We start from the raw sequence: 23548 nt of genomic DNA, 5'->3' as shown, positions 1-23548 counted from the left end.
AGGGAAGAGTGGGAGAAAGACAGACAGAATACAGCGCAGAAGTTTTCTTCAGTGAAGTAGGAGCCAGATTTACACCTAAGTCCATATATGGTGAAGAAGCTGCATTGTCCAAGTGAGCTATTTTGCTGGTCCAATTTACAGAACTGTTGACATAGGAGTGCTCCAGTTTTTCTTCAGTCCACTACCTGAACACTTAAAAGTAACTTCACCTTGCCTTACTGTTTTTCTTACCCGCCATAGGCTCTCAGATTTAAAGTCTGACCAGTCTCTAGCCCCAACCCTCGATGGTGGTGGAGGGTGTCTTCTAGATTCAGCCCCAGGGACCTGCGGGCTCCGAGCGAGGGGCGGGGCGACGCTTGCGGAATGCGGCTGCGCAGGCGCATTAAGTCCCAGCGCCGAGCTGCAGCCATGGAGCAGTCACCTCCACAGGACCCAGGGAGGCAGCTCCAATCCGCACCCCTGGAACCGCTGGGCCACCCTGCCGCTGGGCTGGAGGCTGCGGTCAGTGAGGACGCGGAGGACACCAGGAAAGAGGGCCCGGGAGACGGCACGGTGAGAAGTGGCGGCAGAGGCCACGGGGCCTGTGTGGGGCCTAGAGGGCCAGCCGGGCTGACCCGAAGCCGGGGCTCGGGCGCGGGGGCTGACAAGGCCCGGCCGCAGGTGCAGTGGGCGGCAGGCTCCGGGGAAACGGCCGGAGGCAGGCCAGGTGCTGCGGGCCCGGGCGGCGGGTCCAGAGGCCGGCGGAGGGACAGCGGAGAAGATGGTGGGTGCGGTCACGTGGCGGCGAGGGCGGGGCCCGGCGCGCGTCCGGGTGGCTGGGGCCGCAGTTGTGGGCGTGAGGGTTGAGCTGCGGGTGGCGGGCTGGGCGTCTGGGAGGCTGTGAGCGGTGCTGTTGCTGAAGGAGGGGCTTGGCCAGGTTTCGATGTACAACTAAGGGGGTGGTGAGGGTGTTGGGCCGGCCTGCTGCCGACTGAAGAATGTCTGGAGAGAGACCCCACTCAGCTGCAATTTCTTCAGGGGGGGGTGGTCTTCAGGGTGGAGACTTGTCATTGACGCCTCAGGTACCTGCGTTGTGCAATCTCTTTCAACCAAAAGTTGATTTTTTTCATCTTTTTAAAAAAAATTTTATTATCTTTATTTACTGGATAGAGACAGCCAGAAATTGAGAGGGAGGGGGTGATAGGGAGACAGAGACACCTGCAGCCCTGCTTCACCACTCGCAGAGCTTCCCCCTGCAGGTGGGGACCTGGTGCTTGAACCTGGGTCCTTGCGCACTGTCACGTGTGCACTCAACTAAGTGCGCCACCACCCGGCCCCTACTTCATCTTCTTCCTCTTTTACCCTTACTCCTTTTCTTCTCCTCCTTCGTGTTTTATTTATTTCAGTAAGAGAAACCTACAGAGAGAGACCAGAACATTACTCAGCTCTGGTTTATGATGGTGCTGGGGATTGAACTTGGACTTGGAAGCCTCAGGCATGTCTAGGAGGTCTAGTCTATCATCTCTTGAATGAATTCTTATGTGTCTTTGCTGATTCTCTGCTTAGATTGTCTAAGTGTGAGAGTAGAGTGTTGAAGTCTACTGTTATTGTGTTACTGTTGATATGTTTTTATTTTATTTAAAAAATTTTTTTTTTATTTAAGAAAGGATTAATTAACAAAACCATAGGGTAGGAGGGGTACAACTCCACACAATTCCCACCACCCAATCTCCATAACCTACCCCTCCCTTGATAGCTTTCCCATTCTCTAGCCCTCTGGGAGCATGGACCCAGGGTCATTGAGGGTTGCAGAAGGTAGAAGATCTGGCTTCTGTAATTGCTTCCCCGCTGAACATGGGCGTTGACTGGTCGGTCCATACTCCCAGTCTGCCTCTCTCTTTCCCTAGTAAGGTGTGTCTCTGGGGAAGCGGAGCTCCAGGACACATTGGTGGGGTCTTCAATCCAGGGAAGCCTGGCCAGCATCCTGGTGGCATCTGGAACCTGGTGATTGAAAAGAGAGTTAACATACGAAGCCAAACAAATTGTTGAGCAATCATGGATCCCAAGCTTGGAATAGCGGAGAGGAAGTATTAGGGAGCTACTCACTGCAAACTCTAGTGTACTTCTGCTTTCAGGTATATATTTTGCAGTAGTTTATGGATACGTGTGAACATATGCTCTCTCTCACAGAAACTGGTGTATATCTAGGTTATGGGACTTTGTTAGAAAGTGAACCACCTGAGATGAAATTAGAGTGTACTATAAAAGGAAAGGTCTCACCCGAGTAATGAAGCTGAAGGGTTGTCATTCCACACATGAAGTCTCTGGACACAGTCTGAGGTGAAGCATGTTGAGGTGGCAATCGTTGCGTTGGTTAGGTTGTGATTGGCGGATGCAATATTATTTGGTATGGATTGGGAGAGGCATACGGGAAAGTGGGCGCTATGTCTGGGGGAAGTAGGAGCTCTATAGTGGAGATGTGAGGTTCCTGCTGTCTTAGGGTTCAAAAAGACAATGGATAGTTAATGTTATCATCACATTACTTGGTAATTGGGTTAACTTTGAAAAGTCCTTTTGTTATGGTTTGCTGTATGTTGATATGTTTTTGTAGCTCTTTAAGCAAGTGCTGTGGACTCTTGTTGGATGCATATATGTTAATAATTGTTAAGTCTTCTTGATTGGTCGATCCTCTGATCACTGTGTAATGTCCATGCCTATCTTTTAAAAAAAAATTTTATAAGTATTTATTCCCTTTTGTTGCTCTTGTTTTATTGTTGTAGTTATTATTGTTGTAGTTATTATTGTTGTTGGATAGGACAGAGAGAAATGGAGAGAGGAGGGGTTGCATCTGCAGGTGGGGGGCTGAGGGCTGGGCCCGAGCCGGGATCCTTAAGCTGGGCCCTTGCATTTTGCTCCATGTGCGCTTAATCCGCTGCGCTATCATCCGACTCCCAATGCCTATCTTTTATTACTTTATTTTATTTAATTTAAAATCTGTGTGTCAGAAATGAGAATGGCTGTTCTTGCTTTTTTTGTGGTCCATTAGCCTGTGTGATAGTTTTCCATCCTTTCACTTTTAAGTCTGTGTTTTGTTGGGTCAGGTGCCATTCCTGCATATACAGCATATGGTTGGGTTGTGTTTTCTCATCCATCCTCCTACTCTGTGCCTTTTAATGGGTGAATTTAAGCCATTGACATTATGGATTTAAGGCATTGCAGTGTCATTATTCAACAGTTTTGTGTTTTTTTTGCCATTGATGTTGGATAGGCCAGAGGTTTTAAGCCCGTCTCTTTCTTCCGGCACTAGGAACAGTGTTGTTTGCTGCACTTAAATGAAATCGCCAAAATGTCGCAGCCCAGAGCTCTGATTTGACTTTGCTGTTCAACCCTCACAGGTGCCCCTCTTTGCTCCAACCACACGTGAGCACCCATCTGAGGCTGCAGAACTTTCAGCTGTAGATTATGGCTTCAGTTGGGTCTCCTGTTGTATTTATTTGTTGTCTTGGGAGGAGAGGTGATTTGGTCCCAGTTATTCCATGGCCACGCTTCCCGGAAGTCCCCCCTCCTATTTTTACTTATTATATTTTTTGGTGTGTTTTGTAGTTTTGTGTTCTGGCTGTTGCTGTTTATTACTGTGTTGTGTGAGGGGAAACCACACTAAGTCCTCCTACCAAAGTCCTCCCACTAATGGTATAGCAAGTTTCAGCAAATGCAACAAAAGCAAAGATGAATTAAACCAAAAAGCAGGGGGAAAAAAAAAACCTAGTAAGATAAAAAGGTGGAAAAGAAACAAAAACAAACAAAATGTACCAGCTAGACCCATTCACACCCCTCCCGCCGCAGAGAACACCATCTACCACCAGCCAATGCAACAAAAGCAACCACTTTTGCTAATCAAGCTAGGGAGCAAGAAGGAAAAAAAAAATACTTAGAAGGCAAAGGCACACAACACTAGGTTTCTCTCACATATGAAATCACAAGCAAACCTCAGTAAATATAACAACAGTGATATCAACAAAATCCAAGATTGGTCAAACCAGAGAGAAGGGGAAAAAAATCAGTAATAAAAACAAAAAAGGGAGTTGGGCGGTAGCGCAGCGGGGTAAGTGCAGGTGGCACAAAGCACAAGGACCAGCATAAGGTTTGGATCAGCTTTTGGGAGAGTCTGTCTCATTGCTGCTTTTATGTCTCCATCTAGACTGCACCCCCCACACACACCTAAACTATGTAATCTCTTGTAGTGCCATGAAACAGCCTAGAGTTTCAGACATTCCAGGTGTGAAGCTTTACTTTCCTGCTTAACCAGAGTTGTATTGCTGGAGGCTGACTTTTTCAGGAAGAGAGAGTTAGAAAGGGAGAGGTAAAGACACCACAGCATTCAAACTTTCTCTAGTACAGTGGAGGCCAAGCTCAAACCTGGGTCACATTTTTGATAAAGCAGGTGCACTATCCAGGTAAACTTCTTTTATTATTATTATTATTATATTTATTTATTTTCCCTTTTGTTGCCCTTGTTTTTATTGTTATTGATGTCATTGTTATTGCATAGGACAGAGAGAAATGGAGAGAGGAGGGGAAGACAGAGAGGGAGAGAGACAGATAGACACCTGCAGACCTGCTTCACCGCTTGTGAAGCGACTCCCCTGCAGATGGGGAGCCGGGGGCTCGAACCAGGATTCTTAAGCCAGTCCTTACACTTTGCACCACATGCGCTTAACCTGCTGCACTACTGCTGGACAGGGTCCCTCTAGGTAAACTCTTACAGGCCCTTATTATTACTTTATTTTTTTTTAATTTACTTATTGGATAGAGACAGAAATTGAGAGGGAAGGGAGGATAGAGAAGGAAAGAGAGAGACACCTTACTGTACTGCTTCCCCACTTGTGAAGTCGCCCTCCCACCCCCACCCCGTAGGTGGGACCCAGAGCCTAGGTCCTTGTGCATGGTGACATGCGTTCTGCCAGATTTGTCAATGCCCAGCCACTATTAGTACTTTTTAAAATGTTGGACCAAGGCCTTGAGTATGCACAGTAGAACTGCTTACAGGTATACTTATTTATTTATTTTACTTTAGATAGAGATACAGGTTTCTGTATACATAGATATACGTATGTATGCATATACATGTAGATATACATATAGATATCTCTGTATACATAGTTACAGAGAGGGAGAGACACCTTAACACAGAGCTTCACCACGTGCCTTGTGGTGTTTCCATTTGGTGCTGGGGTTTGAACCTAACATACATGTACACTTGGTAAGACATGCTAGTAAGTTATTTCTCCAGCCCCCTGTATATTAGTCTTACACACACACACACACACATACACCATTAAGATTTTTTTTTTTTCCTCCAGGGTTATTGCTGGGCTCGGTGCCTGCACCATGAATCCACTGCTCCTGGAGGCCATTTTTCCCCCCCTTTTGTTGCCCTTGTTGTAGCTTCGTTGTGGTTATTGTTTTTGCCCTTGTTGACGCAATTCGTTGTTGGATAGGACAGAGAGAAATGGAGAGAGGAGGGGAAGACAGAGAAGGGGAGAGAAAGACACCTGCAGACCTGCTTCACCGCCTGTGAAGCAACTCCCCTGCAGGTGGGGAGCCGGGGGCTTGAACTGGGATCCTTACGCCGGTCCCTGCGCTTTGCGCCACATGCGCTTAACCCACTGCGCCACCGCCCGACCCCCACCATTAAGATTTTTAAATGCAGTGCCTTACACATTCTAATCTTATGTTTTTGTTTGCTGAACCTCCTCCCTAGCTACTGTTCTATGCTTTAATATTCATAGCATAAGCAATTTTATTTTATTTGTCAAGCACTACTGTTATTATTGTACTTTTTGCTTTTATTCTTTAGTTTATATGATAATTATTTAATTCTTTTTCTTCAGTGTAATTGGATGGCATGACAGTATAAAATTCATGACTGATGGAGTCTATTTCTATTAAGAGAGATAACTTGCTTTTCCATTCATGTGTTTCAGGGAGTTTCTCACTAGAAGAGTTGGTGCTTTGCTGTTAGCTGAAATTGGAATTTTTTTTTTTCAACCAGTGGGGGCTTCAGAATCTGCTGAATAATTGGTGCATATGTAAATTCTTCAGATTTCTTTTGATTTCCTTGTATCTGTTTGATTTTCTCTCTTAGAACATAAACATACAACTTCTGCTTTATGTAATGTCTTATTTAACAACTGAATACTTTCTGTTCTTGCTGACTCATCATGCTAATTTTATTGGATTGACTCTTATGTTCTCTTCCCTTTATCTTCTTTTTAACATTCTTTACTTTTCTTTACCTTTTTTTGGTTTGTTTGTTTGTTTTGTTTAGTTTTGTTTAACAGAGCACTGTCCAGCTCTGGTTTATGGTGGTACAGGGGATTGAACTGGAACACTTTTTAAATGTGTTCTCTTTATTATTGGATAGAGACAGAGAAATTGAGGGGGATGGGGGATAGAGAAGAAAAAGACAGAGAGATAACTGCAGCATTGCTTCATCACTTATGAAGCTTTCCCCCTGCAGGTGAGGACTGGGGTCTATAACTAAGGTCTTTGCGCACTATAACATGTGTGCTCAACCAGGTGCGGAACCACATGGCCCTCTGATTTAATTTTTTGCACTTTCACTTACCTTTTCTGTCCTCATAGCATATAGGTTTTTTTTTTTTTAATTTTTATTTATAAAAAGGAAACACTGACAAAAACCATAGGATAAGAGGGGTACAACTCCACACAATTCCCACCACCAGACCTCCATATCCCATCTCCTCTCCCGATAGCTTTCTGATTCTTTATTCCTCAGAGAGTATGGACCCAGGGTCATTATGGGGTGAAGGTGGAAGGTCTGGCTTCTGTAATTGCTTCCTCACTGAACATGGGCATTGGCAGGTCAAACCATACTCCCAGCCTGTCTCTCTCTTTTCCTAATGGGGCGGTGTTCTGGGGAAGCAGGGCTCCAGGACACATTGGTGGGGTCATCTGCCCAGGGAAGTCTGGCTAGCATCATGTTAGCATCTGAACCTGGTGGCTGAAAAAAGAGTTAACATAAATAGAACCAAAAAAATTGTTGACTAGTTATGAACCTAAAGGCTGGAAAAGTGGTTTATTTTTCTGTGTGAAAAATCTCATAGGTTTTGTTTGTTTATTATTTATTTACTGGATAGAGAAACTGAGAGGGAAGGGGAGACAGGAAGAGAGAAAGGGAGGAGAGAGAAGAGAAACACTTCTTCACTGCTTTGACCTAGATTGTTGTTTGGCAATGTAGGCACCCTATCTGGTGATCTACCCATACAGCCCCTAGTCTATCATTAATTAAAATCTACTCCTGGGAGTCGGGCGGTGGCACAGCGGGTTAAATGTACGTGGTGCAAAGTGCAAGGACCTGTGTAAGGATCCCGGTTCGAGCCCCGGACTCCCCACCTGCAGGGGAGTCGCTTCACAGGCGGTGAAGCAGGTCTGCAGGTGTCTATCTTTCTCTCCCCCTCTCTGTGTTCCCCTCCTCTCTCCATTTCTCTCTGTCCTATCCAACAACGATGACATAAATAATTACTACAACAATAAAAGCAACAGGGGCAACAAAAGGGAATAAATAAATAAAAATATTTTTAAAAATCTACTCCTGAAAGTGAATAAAGGAGAAGGAAAACCAAGATATAATAGTTACCACTTTGACTTTGTCTTGGCTTGTAAGTGGAGTTGCTTTGGATATATGCTAGACCTTTCCTCAGTGGTGAAATTCATGTGTATACAGGCTACAAAATACTGATAGTGTGAAATATTAAAAATGAGAGCAGAAATAAATGGTATTGAAAACAAACAGTATGCAAGATTGATTAATCTAGAAGCTGGTTCTTCCAAAGGGTAAACAAAATTGACAAACCCTTAGCCAGACTGACAAAGGAGAGGACCCATATAAATCAAATAACAAATCAAAGAGGAGAAATCATAGCAGACACCACTGAAATCTAGAATATCATACAAGTCATATACATTTATATTTATTTATTATTTTCCCTTTTTGTTTCTCTTGTTTTTTTATTGTAGTTATTACTGTTGTTATTGATGTCATTGTTGTTGGATAGGACAGAGAGAGAAATGGAGAGAGGAGGGGAAAACAGAGAGGGGAGAGAAAGATAGACACCTACAGACTTGCTTCACTGCCTGTGAAGGGACTCCCCACTCTAACCGGATCCTTATGCTGGTCCTTGTGCTTTGCGCCACTTGCACTTAATCCACTGCGTCAGCTCAACTCGCCATACGAGGTTTTTTTCCCTATGATTCTGGAGACCACTTTTTCCCCTTTTTGTTTATAATTGTTATTCTTCTTGTCATTGCTGTCATTGTTGTTGGATAAGACAGAAAGAAATCGAGAGAGACGGGGGAGAGAAAGATAGACACCTGCAGACGTGCTTCACCGCATGTGAAGCGACTCCCCTGCAGTTGAGGAGCCGGGGGCTTGAACCGGGATCCTTACCCCATCCTTGCACTTAGCACCATGTGCGCTTAACCCGCTCGACCCCCCCATCATACGAGGTTTTTACAGACAACTATATGCCACTCAACTAGAGAATCTGGAAGAAATGGATGAGTTCTTTGAAGCATACAGCATCCCAAGACTGAACCCAGAAGATCTAGAAAACTTTACAAGCTCTTCCAAAATATCAAAGACTCAGATACATTTTCTTCCACATTCTATGAAGCCAATCACAAGAAGTACAACTAAAAATGACCAATATCCCTAATGAACATAAATGTTAAGATCTTAAACAAAATCCTAGCAACACAACTATAGCAGTGCATCAAAAAAGTTATACACCATGGGCAAGTGGGAGTTATCCCAGGGATGAATGGCTGATTCTGATTCAGCATACTCAAGTCAGTAAATGTAATTCACCACATCCACAAAAGGAAAACCTTCAACAAGATCCAATATTCCTCATGATCAAAACATTAAAATTAATGGTAATAGATATCTATATTTTAATAACAAATTGATTCTAGAAAAGTTCAATATGCTGATAGCACATCATTTATTATTGTCACTAACCCTGACAGTTCAAGAAATACGAAAAATTTTGGGACTAGGGATACAGTACCAGTGATAGAACAACAAACTTTTTTTTTTTTTTTTTTGGTTTGGGGAGAATTTATTAATTCAATAAATACTTATTAAGAATGTTGGACTTTATTCATTTTCAGGTTCTGCCAAGAGCATGATTGGGGGAGGTTTCTTTTTTTTTTCTCTTTAATTTATAAAAAGGAAACACTGACAAAACCATAGGATTAAAAAAAAAAAAAAAACCATAGGATAAGAGGGGTACAACTCCTCACAGTTCCCACCACCAGAACTCCGTATCCCATCTTCTCCCTTGATAGCTTTCCTATTCTTTAGCCCTCTGGGAGTATGGACCCAAGGTCATTGTGAAATGCAGAAGGTGGAAGGTCTGTCTTCTGTATTTGCTTCCCGGATGAACATGGGCGTTGACAGGTCAATCTATACTCTCAGTACAACAAACTTTCATAACTACAGCACCTGAGGTTTCTCACTTCAGTCCCCAGCACCACTATAAGCCAGAGCTGGGGAGTGCTCTGGTTTAAAAAAAAAAAATCTTGAAATATGTACTAATAATGTATTGATTTTTTTTCCCTAATACTATCTTAAAATGTTGCTCCATTTTTGTGTTGTTGTTCAGATGACAGAAAATAACTTTAGTTTAAAGAAGATAGAAATCAGTGTTTCAGAAGCAGAAAAACGAACTGGAAGAAATGCGATGAATATGCAAGAAACATATACTGCTTACCTCATTGAAACCAGGTGAGTGGTGAGGTTATCCAGAAAAAACTTGTTTGGTAGGTGTTTATGTAGTTTCTGTTGTATATGGAATTATTTGCAAGTCATCATTTTAAACATTTTAATTTAGTGTTTATTTGATATGACAGAGAAATTGAGAGGGGAAGGAGAGATAGAGAGGAAGAGAGAGAGATAGATACCTGTAGCACTGCTTCACTGCTAGTGAAGCTTCTCCTCTGCGGATGGGTATATATAATTCTTGGGTAGAGAACCTTTGCCAGATGCCTGGACCCTGAGATCTGAAGCATCTCAGGGTTGAGAGAACATAACTCAAATCATCATATAGTTAATCTGATGAAGTTTGAAGGGTTGTATCCAGACACACTCAGACATCTTGAGATGGGACAGTGTCAGGTATGCTGATCAGAACTCTGGCAGATTATTGGTAAAATCATATACTGCATCAATAGGAATATGTTTAGCCTGGCGGTAGCGCAGCGAGTAGCGAAGTGCAAGGACTGGCATAAGGATCCTGGTTCAAGCCCCTGGCTCCCCACCTGCAGGGGAGGTCGTTTCATAGGCGGTGAAGCAGGTCTGCAGGTGTCTTATCTTTCTCTCCCCTCTGTCTTCCTCTCCTCTCTCCATTTCTCTCTGTTCCAGCCAACAACAACAATAATAACCACAATGATTAAGGAAACAAAAAACAAAAAACAACCATTTCTCTCTGTTCCAGCCAACAACAACAATAATAACCACAATGATTAAGGAAACAAAAAACAAAAAACAACCATTTCTCTCTGTTCCAGCCAACAACAACAATAATAACCACAATGATTAAGGAAACAAAAAACAAAAAACAACCAGGGCAACGAAAGGGAAAAAAAAAAATAGCATCTAGGAACAGTGGATTCATGGTGTAGGCACCCAACTCCAGCAGCAATCCTGGATACAAAAAAAAAAAAAAAAAGAATATGTTAAGCCTTAATTACAGTATTCTTTGTCTGAAAGTCATTAAGTCAGGTGTACTTCTTGATGCCCCAAGTTATATTTATTGTCAGATCACTCTGCACAACCCCCAGACCCTTCAGGGATTGAGCCAAATGTCAGAGTTATGAATGCACTTTTGCGTTATCCCTATGCCTGTGGGCTGATAGTTAAATCTTTAACACTCTTCTGCATTAACCTTTAGGCTAGAGGGAGCTATGACAGAAGGAATGCCTGAAGCCTTTTTTTTCCCTCCAAAGTTATTGCTGGGGCTCAGTGCCTGCACCATGAATCCACTGCTCTTGGCACTGCTCCTGGTGCCATCTTTTCCATTTATTGTTGTTGCTGGATAGAACAGAGAAATTGAGAGAGGAGGGGAAGACAGAGAGGGGGAGAGAAAGATAGACACCTGCTTACCTGCCTCACCTGTTAAGTGACCTCCCCCCTGCAGGTGGGGAGCCAGGGGCTCAAACTGGGAAACTTGTATGGGTCTTTGCGCTTTGTACTATGTGCACTTAACCTAGTGCGTTACTGTCTCCCCTTTTTGTTTTTAATTAATTAATTATCTTTTTTTAGCCACCAGGGTTATTGCTGGGGCTCAGTGTACCAAAGGAATGCACCTGATAACAGTCAGTCAGACATTTTGTAAACATGGGAGGCTTAGACAAAAAATCTGTAGGATTTCTAACAATAGATATCAGGAAATTTGGGATCAGAAAACTTCTTTAGCAGGTGGGGACTAGGGGCTTGAACCTGAACAGCCCCTGGAAGTCATTACATTTATGAGAAATTTTTTGTTTCTTTACTTTTCCTTGCACAGGTAGACGGATGTGTCTGTTACTGTGGTGCTCTTGGTAGCCATAATAATAATTGTTTTGAGAATGAGGAGTATTGCCTGATACTTGCTTTGTGTACATGCTTGGTGTTAGAGATAATTTCTGTGCAATTTTGAGAAAATAGATACCAGGTTTGAGGGGAATTAGGAGACAGTAGCTAAATGGAGACTAGCTAAATGGAGACAATAGCTAATGATGGCTAGTTTACTGCTCCATTGCTTGAAACATCTCCCCCTGCAGGACTAGGGGAGAATTGAGAGCTTGAACCTAAAGTAAATTACTATTTTTTGAAAGTAAATTGGAATCTCTGGCCTCACATGGGAACACCATGAACAACATCAGGGTTGGAATGCTTCTTTGGTGTCTTTCTGTTTCTCAGAAATAAAAACCAACATATAGAAAACTAAAAAGGATATTTTTAGTTTAGCTAGCTTTTACTGCTGGAGGGTAATTGGTTTATTTTATTTTATTTTATTTTTATTTTTGAGAGAGATGCAGAGAAAGACACAGAGAAAAATACCAGAGCACTGAACAGCTTTGGCTTATGGTGGTGCAGAGGGATTGAACCTGGGCATGAGAGTCTCTTTGCATAACCATTATGCTATCTACCCCCCCAATTGGTTTTAATAACCTAGAATCATTTACAGTTACTTAGTTTTTACTTTTAAATGACCCTTTTTTTAAAAAAAAAGAATTTATTTATTCATAAGAAAGATAGGAGGAGAGCTGCGGGTGATTGAATTTGGGACCTAATGCTTGAGAGTCTAGTGCCTTAGCCACTGCACCACCTCCCAGACCACTTAAATGACCTTTTATGGAGCTGGGGAGAGGGTATAATGGTTATGCAAAAGATTTTCATGCATGAGACTCTAAGATTCCAGGTTCAATTCTCCAGTAATTTAAAATTTAGAAATTAGTAGTGACCAAACTTGAGTACTATAGCTAGACTTTAAATAAATATATAAGTGAATCACCAGCAAATAGACACATAAGGTTTCCCAAGTTGACTTTCACAACTACTTTATTTACAAATTTAAGATAGTGGTTCTCAGACTTTATAGAATTATTTGGAGAATTCTTTTAAGATGCTAAGTTTTATTTTATTTTTTAATGATTTTTTTAATTTCTAAAAATATTTTATTTATTTTTATTAATGAGAGGGATAAGAGGAGAGAGGTAAGAACCAGATAGCATTCTGGTATATGTGCTGCTGGGAATCGAACTCAGGACCTCATGCTTGTGAGTCCAACACGTTATCCACTGTGCCACCTCCTGGACCACAAGATGCTAAGTTTTATATGGAGTCTAAGAATTTACAACTTTTAAAAAAATATTTATTTATCTATTTATTTTCCCTTTTGTTGCTCTTGTTGTAGTTATTGTTGTTGCTGTTTATGCCGTCGTTGTTGGATAGGACAGAGAGAAATGGAGAGAGGAGAGGAAGACAGAGGGGGAGAGAAAGACACCTGCAGACCTGCTTCACCGCCTGTGAAGTGACTCCCCTAAAGGTGGGGGATGGGGGCTGGAACCGGGATCCTTATGCGGGACCTTGCGCTTTGTGCCATGTTCACTTAGCCTTGCTGCGCTACTGCCCGACTTCAGGAATTTACAACTTTTACTGAGGCTCCAGGTGTTGAAACATGGACTGTGGGCCATAATTTTTATCGTCTTTTTTCTTATAAATTTATCTACTAATGCAAGGGGGGAGACCAACTATGACTGATGTGAGGTATGTAGTATTGGTGATCAAACTCACAAACTCATGCTTTCATGTCCTGATCTCCTGTACTTTGCCACCTTCCTGTGCCTGCTTTGGTTATCTTTAAGGGTACAAAGACTTTGAATTTTATTTATATATTTTAAAAATTGTGATTAATAGTAGGTTATAAGATTGTAAAGTTACAGTGTATAATTTTACACCACACCCACCACCAAAATTTACCAAAAGTATCCCCACCCTCCTACTTCCCAAAGATAACCATTATGGTTCTCACAAGAAAGACTTTTACATTTTAAAAAGTCAGTTTATCTATCTTTTTATCTCTTGTGTTTTCCTTATCTTGAATTACTGCCTACTTCATATTATATAGATATTTACTTTGAAATTTAACGTTTTTGAACAGATTGTTTTATCAGTATCCTTAATCATTAGCAACCACAGAATTCTTGTTTTAAAGCAGGATTCATGTAATTCAGTGTTAATGTAGATAATTTTGGGCAAGGTGGGTATTATTCTTACTATTAACTAAAAGTTGAACATCAGGGGGTCAGGTGGTAGCATGGTGGGTTAAGCGCACATGGCATAAAGCACAAGGACCGGCTTAAGGATGGATCCTGGTTCAAGCCCCTGGCTCCCCACCTGCAGGAGAGTCGCTTCACAGGCGGTGAAGCAGGTCTGCAGGTGTGTCTATCTTTCTCTCCCCCTCTCTGTCTTCCCCTCTTCTCTCCATTTCTCTCTGTCCTATCCAAAGTCAATAACAATAATAATAACAACGATAAAACAATAAGGGCAACAAAAGGGAAAAAAATTGCCTCCAGGAGCAGTGGATTCATGGTGCAGGCACTGAGTCCCAGCAATAACCCTGGAGGCCAAAACAACAGCAACAACTAAATAAATAAATAAGAAAAATTGAACATCTATCATATAGCTTACCTTACAAATACTTTCTACCTGGTAGTTTCATATAGTGTTATCTTTTAGTAGACTACAATTGAATAAAGCTAAATGTCACCATTTTTTCCTCTTTTTTTTCCCCCCTCACAGAACTGCTCAGATCTGGTTTATGATTGTGGGAAATAATGCAAAATTCACTCTGTCTATGCCTTAAAACAAGGACTAAGACACCGAGAGCCATAAGCAAAGCAAAAGTTTCAACACACACACACACACACACACACACACACACACACACACACACACACACACACACACACATACACACGCGCGCACGCACAAAAATTTTACACACACACGTATGTATATGTATATATGGGTGCAAGGGTATAAACCAGCAAGCACACCAAAGGCAATCTTCGGAGCCTTTTTATACATTACTGGATATGGGAACAACCTGTCCTCTTCCCCTTTGGTGAAAGGGAATTGGCTCACAATCTAACCAGGTTCAGGAAAAGGGGATGGGGGACTATAGTGGGAAAGGGGATGGGGGACTATAGTGGGAAAGGAAGTGCAAGGATTCTGGCCAGGACAATGTGACTATTACTAAGAAAGACAGATTGAGGAAGGGGCTTTTGGCCAGGAAGTCTGAGTTTACAATGTGGCTATAATGGGAATGAGAGATATAGCAAGGGGATGGGAAGTCTAAACTAATTTTGAAGAAAAACAAGGCATGGTTGTAGTCATGTAGACATGTAAAAGTCAGGGGTCTGTAGTCAGACTGCATTGATAGACATCAATGAAAAGGCTGCAACCAACTAGGCTATTTCTCACAAGATCATGCTAGGGATTAAATCAGGGACCATTTGCATAATGATTGTTCTATCTCCCTAGCCCCTGTTTTTTTTCCCCCCTCCAAATTTTGTGTTTTCCTGTTTGTAGACCAGAAATCCATTAAATAAAAATGAATTTGAATATGAGAGGTAGGGGCTGAGTACTGTGTACCTGGTTGAGTGCACACTTTACAGTGCTCAAGGAGCTGGGTTTAAGCCCCCAGCTTCAAGAGTGGTGAACCAGTGCTGCAGATGTGTCTCTGTCTTTCCCTCTCAACTCCCTCCCCTCAGTTTATCTTTGCTCTGTCCAAAAATAAAATGAATTTAAATAATATTTTAAAAAGAATATGAAGTTGTATGATGTCATAATTTAAGCCATAACAGTTTGTAAGACAGAGTTAATAATGACATCATATACTTTATTGTGAGGGTAAAATTAGATGCTGTATGTAAAACAAATTATGTGCCTTGTTAAAGGATTGGATAATACAGTGATTTTATAGTTCAATAGAAATATTTATGCATTTTGAGAATTTTCCAGTTACTAGGCCCTGCTTTAAGTGACCTTAAAAAAAAAAAAAGGCAAAAACTTAGCATGAGGTCCTGAATTTGATCCCCAATATCATATGTACTAGAGTGATGCCTTGGTTCTTAGTCAAATCTTAAAAAAAAAAAAAAAAAAAAGAAAAATCAAATAACCACTGTGTGTAAACTATATCTTCTTATTAACTTGCTATAGGTTCTGTTGGTAGTTACTTTGTATAATTTGTAATTTGAGTAATACACATATTTGCACTCAAGTTGAGAATCTGAATTAGAATAATATTAGTCATAATTAATGTCAGTTCTGACCTATATTTTTGCCATGCAAGCTATTTTTTGTACATCTTGCGTTTTTTTCTTTTTATTAATATTTAATAATTTAGTGGCAAACTATACATATTTACCAGCCCTTGTACTGAGCATGGCATAGTATACCTACTTTTCTTTTTCTTTTCCACCGGGATTGTTTCTGTAATTCTGTGTCTGAATGACAAGTGCAATGTTCCTGGTGCTTGTTTTTCTTTCTTTTTTTCTCCTTTCATTTGATAGGCAGAAATTGAGAGGGCTGGGGAAGATAGCATAGAAAAAAATCGAGCTGCAGCACTATTTTACCCCATCTGAAGCTTCCTTTCTGCAAATGGGGACCTGTGGCTTGAACCCAGTTCCTTGCACATGGTAACAAGTGTGTTCGATTTCCTGCATATATACTTGCTCAGACTTTATTCCAAGATAGATTTATTTTCGGTAGCCTTATGCAAATATACATTGTGGTGGTATGGGCATTGTTTTGGAGAATGTACATTATTGTCAGGCAAATGATTGAGGGTCTTAACAGTGATTATGGCAGCAGAACTCTTTAGTATTGTCAAAAATAATTTCATACATGCTTTATACCCTAATTTCCTCCCAATTATGTAAACTGACATTTGTGTAGATATGATAGGGCATTGTCTGCAGCTTTTATGTTAAAGGTAAGACTAGAAATTAATTTTTAAAGTAGTTACTATGGGAGGGGAATGAACTAGAGCAGCATCATTCTGGCATATTTATTGCTTAGGAATTGAACTCAGAACCTCATGTTTGAGAGTTCAACACTTTCCTACTATACCAGTAGAAATGAATTTTTACATTCCTTCTCCCCCATCTTTTCAGAATTAAGTAATGTTTTGCCTTTATGGATATTTTCTGGGTTAAGCACACACATTACAGTGTACAAGGACCCAGGTTTAAGCCCCTGGTCCCCACCTGCAGGGGGAAAAGCTTAACAGTGGTGAAGCAGGGCTGCACGTCTCTCTCTGACCCTCTCTATCACTCTTCTTTCCCTCTGTTTCTGTCTTTTATTTTATTTTATTTTTTTATTTGTGAGAGAGATAGGAGGAATGAGAAAGAACCAGATAACACTCTGGTACATGTGCTGCTGGGAATTGAACTCAAGACCTCATGCTTGAAAGTCCAACACTTTAGCCACTGCACCACCTCCCAGACCACTCAGTTTCTCTGTCTTTATCCCCTAGTAAATAAAAATAATAAACAGATATTTTTTGGCAATCTCATGCATCTGATTTATTTATAACCTTGAATCAATAATAACTTGTAATAACTTGGTTTTCGTCAATATCCCTTCATTGTGTCAGGAGGGCAGTTAGAAATGCTTTTTATTTAATGACATACTAGCAAAACCAGATTTTCTGTTATAAAATCAACTATTGTACATCAATTATACACTAAGGTTTTTAGACTATTCCAATGTAACTATCAGTTTTGAGCTCAAAAAAAGTTTTTAACAGTAAGAAAGGAGTTAGACTTAGGACTTTACACTTAGATAAATTAAGTCCTCTACCCCTAGATCTCTGTGATTGTTAAGAACATATGCTTTGCAGTGGTTTGCTTATCTGTAAAATGGGGACAGTAATCCCTGCTTCACAGGGTTGTTGTAAGGATTAAATCAGATAATACATGAAAGGTTTTTTTTAAAAAAAACTTCATTTCTGGTTCATTCAGTAAATGAAGCTGAAGTTTTTTAAAATTATCTTTATTGATTTTTAATGAGATAGGTAGAGAGAGGTGGGGGGAGGGGGACCAGAGTTCTGCACAACTTTTTTTTTTATATATAATTTATTTCTTTATTGGGGAATTAATGTTTTACATTCAACAGTAAATACAATAGTTTGTACATGCATAACATTCCCCAGATTCCCATTTAACAATACAACCCCCACTATGTCATTCATCATCTTTCATGGACCTGTATTCTCCCCACCCACCCACCCCAGAGTCTTTTACTTTGGTGTAATACTCCAATTCCATTTCAGGTTCGACTTGTGTTTTCTTTTCTAATCTTGTTTTTCAACTTCGGCCTGAGAGTCTGCACAACTCTTGTTTATGGTGGTGATGGGGATTGAATCTGAGACCTCAGAGCCTAGGCATGAAAGTCTTCAGCATAACCATTATGCTATCTCCCCAGCCCTGGTGTTTAAATTTTATAGATAATTGTGTACATATACTTGTATTAAAAATGACAGAAATCGGGGTCTGGCGGTGGCGCAGTGGGTTAAGCGCATGTGGCGCAAAGCACAGGGACCGGTGTAAGGATCCCGGTTTGAGCCCCCGGCTCCACACCTGCAGGGGAGTCGCTTCACAGGCAGTGAAGCAGGTCTGCAGGTGTCTATCTTTCTCTCCCCTTCTCTGTCTTCCCCTCCTCTCTCCATTTCTCTCTGTCCTATCCAACAACGAATTGCGTCAACAAGGGCAATAATAATAACCACAACGAAGCTACAAAAAGGGGGGAAAATGGCCTCCAGGAGCGGTGGATTCATGGTGCAGGCACCGAGCCCAGCAATAACCCTGGAGGAGGAAATAAAAAAAAAATGACAGAAATCATATTCTATTCTTTTTTAGGTCAGTTGAAAATATTGATGGTCAAAGTGTCCTAACAGACTCACTTTGGAGGCGATATAGTGAATTTGAGTTGTTGAGAAACTACCTTTTAGTTTACTATCCACATATTGTTGTGCCACCTCTACCAGAAAAAAGGGTAAGTGACATGACAGTATAGCTTAGAATTATTTAATATTAAAACTGTTTTTCATGACTAATTTGTTTACCTAGGCAGAATTTGTTTGGCATAAACTATCTGCTGACAACATGGACCCGGATTTTGTGGAAAGACGACGAATCGGTCTAGAAAATTTTCTCTTGAGAGTTTCTTCACATCCTATCCTCTGCAGAGACAAAATCTTCTATTTGTTTTTAACACAGGTATTTTTCTTTAATTTTGTCTTTAAAGAATTCGTTGAGTGTTTTTTTTTTTTCCCCCAATTATAAAGTGCTTATTCTTAAGGGCTCTTGGGATCAGCGTTGTTAATTTGTGGTTTTGTTTGTTTTCTTTTGTATATAAAATACACACACACAAAGATTTATTTATTTACAAGAGAGTAGTGAGAGAGAGAGAGCCAGACTACTACTCTGGGGAACAAACTTGGGACCTTATCCATTGTATTTATTCATTGTACAATCTCCCTCCCAGTCTGCTTTTTAAAAAAAAAAAAAAAAAGCTTATTATTAGTATTATTTTAATCTGTAAATTTATTTTTTACCAGAGCGCTGCTCAGCTCTGCCTTATGTTAGCAATGGGTATTAAATGTGGGACCGGAGTCGGGTGGTAGCGCAGCGGGTTAAGCTCAGGTTAATACTAAAAAAGGTTAGTACTAAAAAAAAAAAAAAAAAAAATTAAAGAGCCTTCCGGAGGTGGGGCTACAGAGCAGCAGCAGCTATGTTTCTCTCCTCACCTCTCCCGCGTCAGTGAGGAATACCAAAGGAGGTCACCTGGGACCACAACAAGGCAGGACTAAAACAACTTCAGGAACCCACCAAATCACCGGTAAGTGCAAACACATGTGGCTCATGGACAGAGAGGCACCTGAGAAGAGATTAAGTGGCTGGTAGCAGTCCCACAGTTTACCAGTTGAGGCACCATCTCCAGTCTGTTTTACCAACAAAAGAACTGCTGAAGGGAGGATAAGACTCCCCTAAGACTCACCAAATGCAACTTTGAGTCTCCATTGCTACTGCCCTCAGAAGCTGGAACAGTAGGGGGGAGGTCCTGTGCTGACATCTGGGAATAGAAAACTGACCAGAAAACTCAGGAGAAGAGCTACACCTCAGTGGCCTAGCAGTGGGGCTGTATAGTGGGAGCCTTTCCACATTGTTCTCCTGATGAGAACATGGTGAATAATTCCTTCAGAACCTACATACTATAAATGGGACTTGTTTAGAAACTCATAGGGCCCAGGAGTGCTGCCTGGCCTGGCAGAGAAGCTGAGCCCACAGCTTTGGATCCTTGGAATGTGAGAGTCTCTTTGCATAATCACTGTGCTATCTCTCACCCACCCTGCTTTATCTCTTGGTCAGGAGGGAGGGATTAAGCTAAGAAGCCTACTTATAGTTTAAAAGCCCTCACTCTCCCATAGCCTACAGGGAAGAAAAAGAACAAAACAAAAGAGACTTTAACAGCCATTGTGCTCCAACTCAGGGACTGGAATAATATTGGAACAGTTGTTAATTTCCACAACTGTGAACCCTTTAAGTGCTTTACTTAGACACAAATCACTCCAGGCAAGAATGATCAGTAATTTGAAAAGTACTAAGAGAGGAACCCCATAACATACTATATAGAATGGTTAAACAAACAAGAAAAAATACTGGAGAAATGAACCAGGACAAGAGTGCAGCCAAAAGTTGAAGCACAAAATAATGAGGTCAACATCTAAACACTACTTAAGGAAATAATCACAGGAGTGAGTAAAGAGTTTAAAAGAATTGTCATTAGAAATGCAGAAACAACAAGAGAGACTCTGGAAAACACTGTACTAAGGTTATTAGAGAGCTGAGAGCTGAATTAGATGAGTTAACAAGCTACGTGAACAAGCTAAGTTAAAACATGGTAACAAAATAGGTGAACTGCAGAAAACAGTAAAGGGGAGAGAGAATAGAATAAATGAGGCTGAAGACAGAATTAGAAAGATCGAGGACGAATTAGAGAAAACTAAAAAAGAAGTAAGTAAAAGATCTCAAAAAGAGATGAATAGATACTGAAAACAACAAGACCTATGGGAAGACTTCAGAAAAATTATATATGCATTATTGGCTTACCAGAGGAAGAAAGGTAGGGGAAGAAAGCATTCTTCAGTACATAATAGCTGAGATCTTCTCTAGTCTACAGGCCAGAAGAGAATGGCAAGATATCTATCGAGTGATGAATGAGAAAGACTTTCAACCAAGACTACTGCATCCTTCTAGACATTCATTCAGACTAGATGGAGGCATAAAAACCTTCTCAAGAAAAGCAGCAGTTGAAAGAATCAGCTATCACCATGCCTGCCCTGAAGTTGTGAAAGGTCTTCTATAAACAGTCAGACCACCATAAATACGCCATATATCAGAACACTCTAAAAGCCTACAATAATGGCATTAAAATATCTTCAACCACGAGTTGCGCGGTAGCGCAGAGGGTTAAGCGCACATGGGGCAAAGAGCAAGGACTGGCATAAGGATCCAGGTTCAAGCCCCTGGCTCCCCACCTGTATGGGAGTCCCTTCACAGGTGGTGAAGCAGGTCTGCAGGTGTCTTGTCTTTCTCTCCCTCTCTGTCTTCACCACCTCTCTCCATATCTCTCTGTCCTATCCAACAACAATGACATCCATAATAATAACTACAAAAATAAAACAACAAGGGCAACAAAAAGGGAATGAATAAATATTTTTTTTTTATTATTATTTTTTATTTTTACCAGAGCACTGCTCAGCTCTGGCTTATGGTGGTGTAGGGGCTTGAACCTGGGACTTCAGAGCCTCAGGCATGCGACTCTTTGCATAACCATTATGCTGTCTACCCCGCCCTATTTTTCATTTATTTTTTATTTTTTTTCCCTTTTTTTTTTTTTTTATTTAAGAAAGGATTAATTAACAAAACCATAGGGTAGGAGGGGTACAACTCCACACAATTCCCACCGCCCAATCTCCATATCCCACCCCCTCCCCCAATAGCTTTCCCATTCTCTATCCCTCTGGGAGCATGGACCCAGGGTCATTGAGGGTTGCAGAAGGTAGAAGGTCTGGCTTCTGTAATTGCTTCCTCGCTGAACATGGGCGTTGACTGGTCGGTCCATACTCCCAGTCTGCCTCTCTCTTTCCCTAGTAGGATGGGTCTCTGGGGAAGCTGAGCTCCAGGACACATTGGTGGTGTCTTCAATCCAGGGAAGTCTGGCCGGCATCCTGATGAAACCTGGAACCTGGTGACTGAAAAGAGAGTTAACATACAAAGCCAAACAAACTGTTGAGCAATCATGGACCCAAAGCTTGGAAAAGTGGAGAGGAAGTATTAGGGAGGTACTCACTGCAAACTCTAGTATACTTCTGCTTTCTTACTTTGGTGCCATACTCCAAACTCAGTCAATTTCTGCTTTGCGTTTCTACTTTTTTTTTTTTTTTTTTTTGCATGCATAACATTCCCCAGATTCCCATTTAGCAATAAAACCCCCACTATTTCATTCATCATTTTTCATGGACCTGTATTCTCCCCACCCACCCACCCCAGAGTCTTTTACTTTGGTGTAATACTCCAATTCCATTTCAGGTTCGACTTGCGTTTTCTTTTCTAATCTTGTTTTTCAACTTCGGCCTGAGAGTGAGATCATCCCATATTCATCCTTCTGTTTCTGACTTATTTCACTCAACATGATTTTTTCAAGGTCCATCCAAGATCGGCTGAAAATGGTGAAGTCACCATTTTTTACAGCTGAGTAGTATTCCATTGTGTATATATACCACAACTTGCTCTGAATGACTCTGAAAATGTCCAATAGTTCTAGGTTATCTATCTCTTCATTTAGCTCCCTTATGTCTTTACTGATTTTCTTCCTGGATGATCTGTCAAGTTGAGATAAGTCCCCTACTATGATTGTGTTACTGTTAATATATTGCTGTAGCTCTTTCAGTAGAAGTTTGATGTATTTAGATGGCTTCTCATTGGGTGCATAGATATTAATAATTGTTAAGTCCTCTTGATTGATTGATCCTCTGAGCATTAAGTAGTGTCCATTCCTATCTTTTTTAATCTTATCTATTTTAAAGTCTATCATGTCAGATATGAGAATAGCTGTTCCTGCCCTTTTTTGTGGGCCATTGGCTTGAATGATAGTTTTCCATCCTTTCACTTTAAGTCTGTGTTTGTCTTGTTGCGTTAGGTGAGTTTCCTGTAGACAACATATTGTTGGGTTGTGTTTTCTGATCCATCTTCCTACCCTGTGTCTTTTAATAGGTGAATTCAGGCCATTCACATTTATTGATATCAAAGATTGAAGATATTTTAACGCCATTCTTGTAGAGTTTTAGAGTGTTTTGATATATGTTCTATTTGTGGTGGTCTGTTGTTTATAGGAAACCTTTCAGAACTTCTTTCAAGGCAGGCTTGGTGATGGTTGCTTCCTTCAACTGTTGCTTGTCTGAGAAGGTTTTGATGCTTCCATCTAGTCTGAATGACAGTCTAGCAGGATATAGTATTCTTGGCTGAAAGCCTTTCTCATTGAGCACTCGATAGATATCTTGCCATTCTCTTCTTGCCTGTAGTGTTTGTATGGAGAAGTCTGCTGCTAATCTTATGGGTTTTCCTTTGTAGGTGACTCTTTGTTTTTCTCTTGCAGCCTTGAGGATCCTTTCTTTATCCTTATTCCTTTCCAATCTAAGTATGACATGTCTTGGTGTCTTTAGGTCTGGGTTAATTCTGTTTGGGACCCTCTGGGCTTCTTGAATCTTTATGTCTTTGGTGTTGTCTAGACTAGAGAAATTTTCAGCTATTATGGCCTGGAGAATGCTTTCTTCCTCCCCTTCTCTTTCTTCCTCTGGTAAGCCAATAATGCGTATATTGTTTCTTTTGAAGTCATCCCATAGGACTCTGTTGTTGTTTTCAGCATCTC

General features: G+C 41.0%; 1 protein-coding gene across 2 annotated transcripts in view; it reads left to right on the top strand.

The window, feature by feature from the left end:
• Nucleotides 1–314: 314 nt before the first annotated feature.
• Nucleotides 315–23548, top strand: part of SNX4 (sorting nexin 4) — a 62519-nt gene continuing 39285 nt past the window's right edge. Inside the window, exons 1-5 of one of the 2 annotated variants that reach the window (XM_060198213.1) lie at nucleotides 416–552; nucleotides 5964–6060; nucleotides 9669–9790; nucleotides 18475–18610; nucleotides 18685–18834. In XM_060198213.1, the coding sequence (XP_060054196.1) occupies nucleotides 9669–9790; nucleotides 18475–18610; nucleotides 18685–18834 (408 nt within the window). In that variant the 5' untranslated portion in view covers nucleotides 416–552; nucleotides 5964–6060. Of the gene's footprint in view, nucleotides 553–5963; nucleotides 6061–9668; nucleotides 9791–18474; nucleotides 18611–18684; nucleotides 18835–23548 lie in introns of both variants that reach the window. The other variant, XM_007537013.2, reaches the window with a different exon arrangement.

This window comes from Erinaceus europaeus, chromosome 9 (assembly GCF_950295315.1).
Source record: "Erinaceus europaeus chromosome 9, mEriEur2.1, whole genome shotgun sequence".
Lineage (NCBI taxonomy): Eukaryota > Metazoa > Chordata > Mammalia > Eulipotyphla > Erinaceidae > Erinaceus > Erinaceus europaeus.
Note: the sequence above shows the minus strand (reverse complement) of the source record. Positions and strands in the feature narration are given on the sequence as shown.